Source organism: Oryzias melastigma, unplaced genomic scaffold, assembly GCF_002922805.2.
Source record: "Oryzias melastigma strain HK-1 unplaced genomic scaffold, ASM292280v2 sc02301, whole genome shotgun sequence".
NCBI classification, from domain to species: Eukaryota; Metazoa; Chordata; class Actinopteri; order Beloniformes; family Adrianichthyidae; genus Oryzias; species Oryzias melastigma.
Window position 1 is genome coordinate 1 of NW_023418876.1, and position 1657 is coordinate 1657.

General features: G+C 40.4%; 1 protein-coding gene across 1 annotated transcript in view; it reads left to right on the plus strand.

Annotated features, from left to right (window-relative positions):
- Window positions 1-795: 795 nt before the first annotated feature.
- LOC112139145 (protein mono-ADP-ribosyltransferase PARP15-like) overlaps window positions 796-1657 on the plus strand; it is a gene marked incomplete at its 3' end in the record, with an annotated part of 2583 nt that continues 1721 nt past the window's right edge. Inside the window, exons 1-2 of the mRNA XM_024261842.2 lie at window positions 796-990; window positions 1124-1196. Coding sequence (XP_024117610.1) covers window positions 1134-1196 — 63 coding nt within the window. The remainder of the gene's footprint in view (window positions 991-1123; window positions 1197-1657) is intronic.

The window sequence follows — 1657 nt, forward strand, 5'->3', positions numbered from 1 at the left end:
GGTTCAATTCTTGCCTTGTCGCCCACGTGGGAAGCATCCTGGGCAAGACACTGAACCCCACCTTGTTTCTGATGGTAGATTGGTCCAGTATAGGTCAGCGTAGCCGCCACCAGTGTGTAAATGTGTGTGTGGATAGAGTCTTTAATGGCTTCACCCAACCACTGCCGTAAAAAAGTTTTTGCGTTATCATTCATAATCTATTAAAAAGGACTAAGAAATCATAATTTTTTACAGGTTATGTAAACTTATGAGCACAACTGTACAAAGCCACATACCTGCTTTTTCAGGGATTCCATGTTTGACACTGAGACCTAGTAAACCAGCAGATGCTACATGAACAATGGCAGGAAGGAATGTTAGAAACACTGATCGGTCAACCTTATCAACTATCCATTAATGTCTTTGATTTCTTAAAGGCAACACTATCTTTCATTGTTACATTTAAAAACCTAACCAGACTCATTTCTATCATATTAGTGAAATATTGACTATTTTGTGTAAAATTGGTTTATAGAGTTTTAGTGGATCAACCAAAGAGGCATCATATACTTTTCTAATAAGAACTCATATATCTTTCTGGTGTAGTAATAAATAGGATCAATGTGATATTTGATCAATCCTCAATCCAGCTAATCAGTAATTACTGAAAAAGGGTTAGCTGCTAAACAAGCAAGGCAGTCGCTCATGAAGCCTTGGTCCCACTAGATACCCCTTCTGTCTCCTGTCAAGGTCTCTGTCTTAGGCTGCTATGTTAAGATGTTTTGTCATTTATTTCTAAATATTGAAGTTCACTGATCCTGAACTATTTTTAACTTCCAGTGCACATGGACGGGGTCGAGGAAGAGGTCGAGGTTACAACCAGCCATTCAGAGATGGACAGTCTGGAGGACGAGGAGGAAGAGGAAGAGGGGTGGGGCCTTTGGAAAGTCATGCTGGGAAGAGGGGAGGTCAGAGCTCCAGCGGACGTCTTACGCAAGAACAATATGAAGGGTAGGACTTGTCGTGTCTTTATAAACTTTAAAGCTACATTCTGTATGTTTTGTCCTTTGAGGAACAAAAAACCAAAATGTCTGACATAAAGCGCCTAACAGAGTGACTGTTCCCCTTTTCTTTGGTGCTGCAGGCAGAGGAGGATGGAGGAGCAGACTACAGGGCCAAACATCTCTTTGATTCAAGGAAACATTGAGGACCAAACTGTGAGTACAGGATAAAATCTGCCAACTCTCTGCAAGATTCAACTCATTCCAGTTTGTTTATATTGACCTTATTCCTAGCCCCCATGAGCCTTTGCGTGAATTATGGGTGAAACTTAGGTAGACGCCGGAACTCGCATGTATTTACAATACAACTGTAGAGCCAACAGCACAATTCCTTTTGTTTTGGATCTATAACTTCAAATAAATGTGGAAAAACCAGCTGTCATGTCTTAAAAGAGGCGACGTAACAACTCCGGTGCTAAAATTGAAGGATTGGAGGATGACCTTAAAAAACATAACATTTTGTAGCATTTTTGGCTACTGTTTTTAGCTACTTTCTCAATTCTTCAGCATCGCGGTGAAGCTTTTGCCCGTTTCATGTTTTGACAAAGTCAGCTGAGGTTTAAACAGGTAATTTTTGAATATCTGATACCAGGAGATGCAGCAATTACACACCAAAT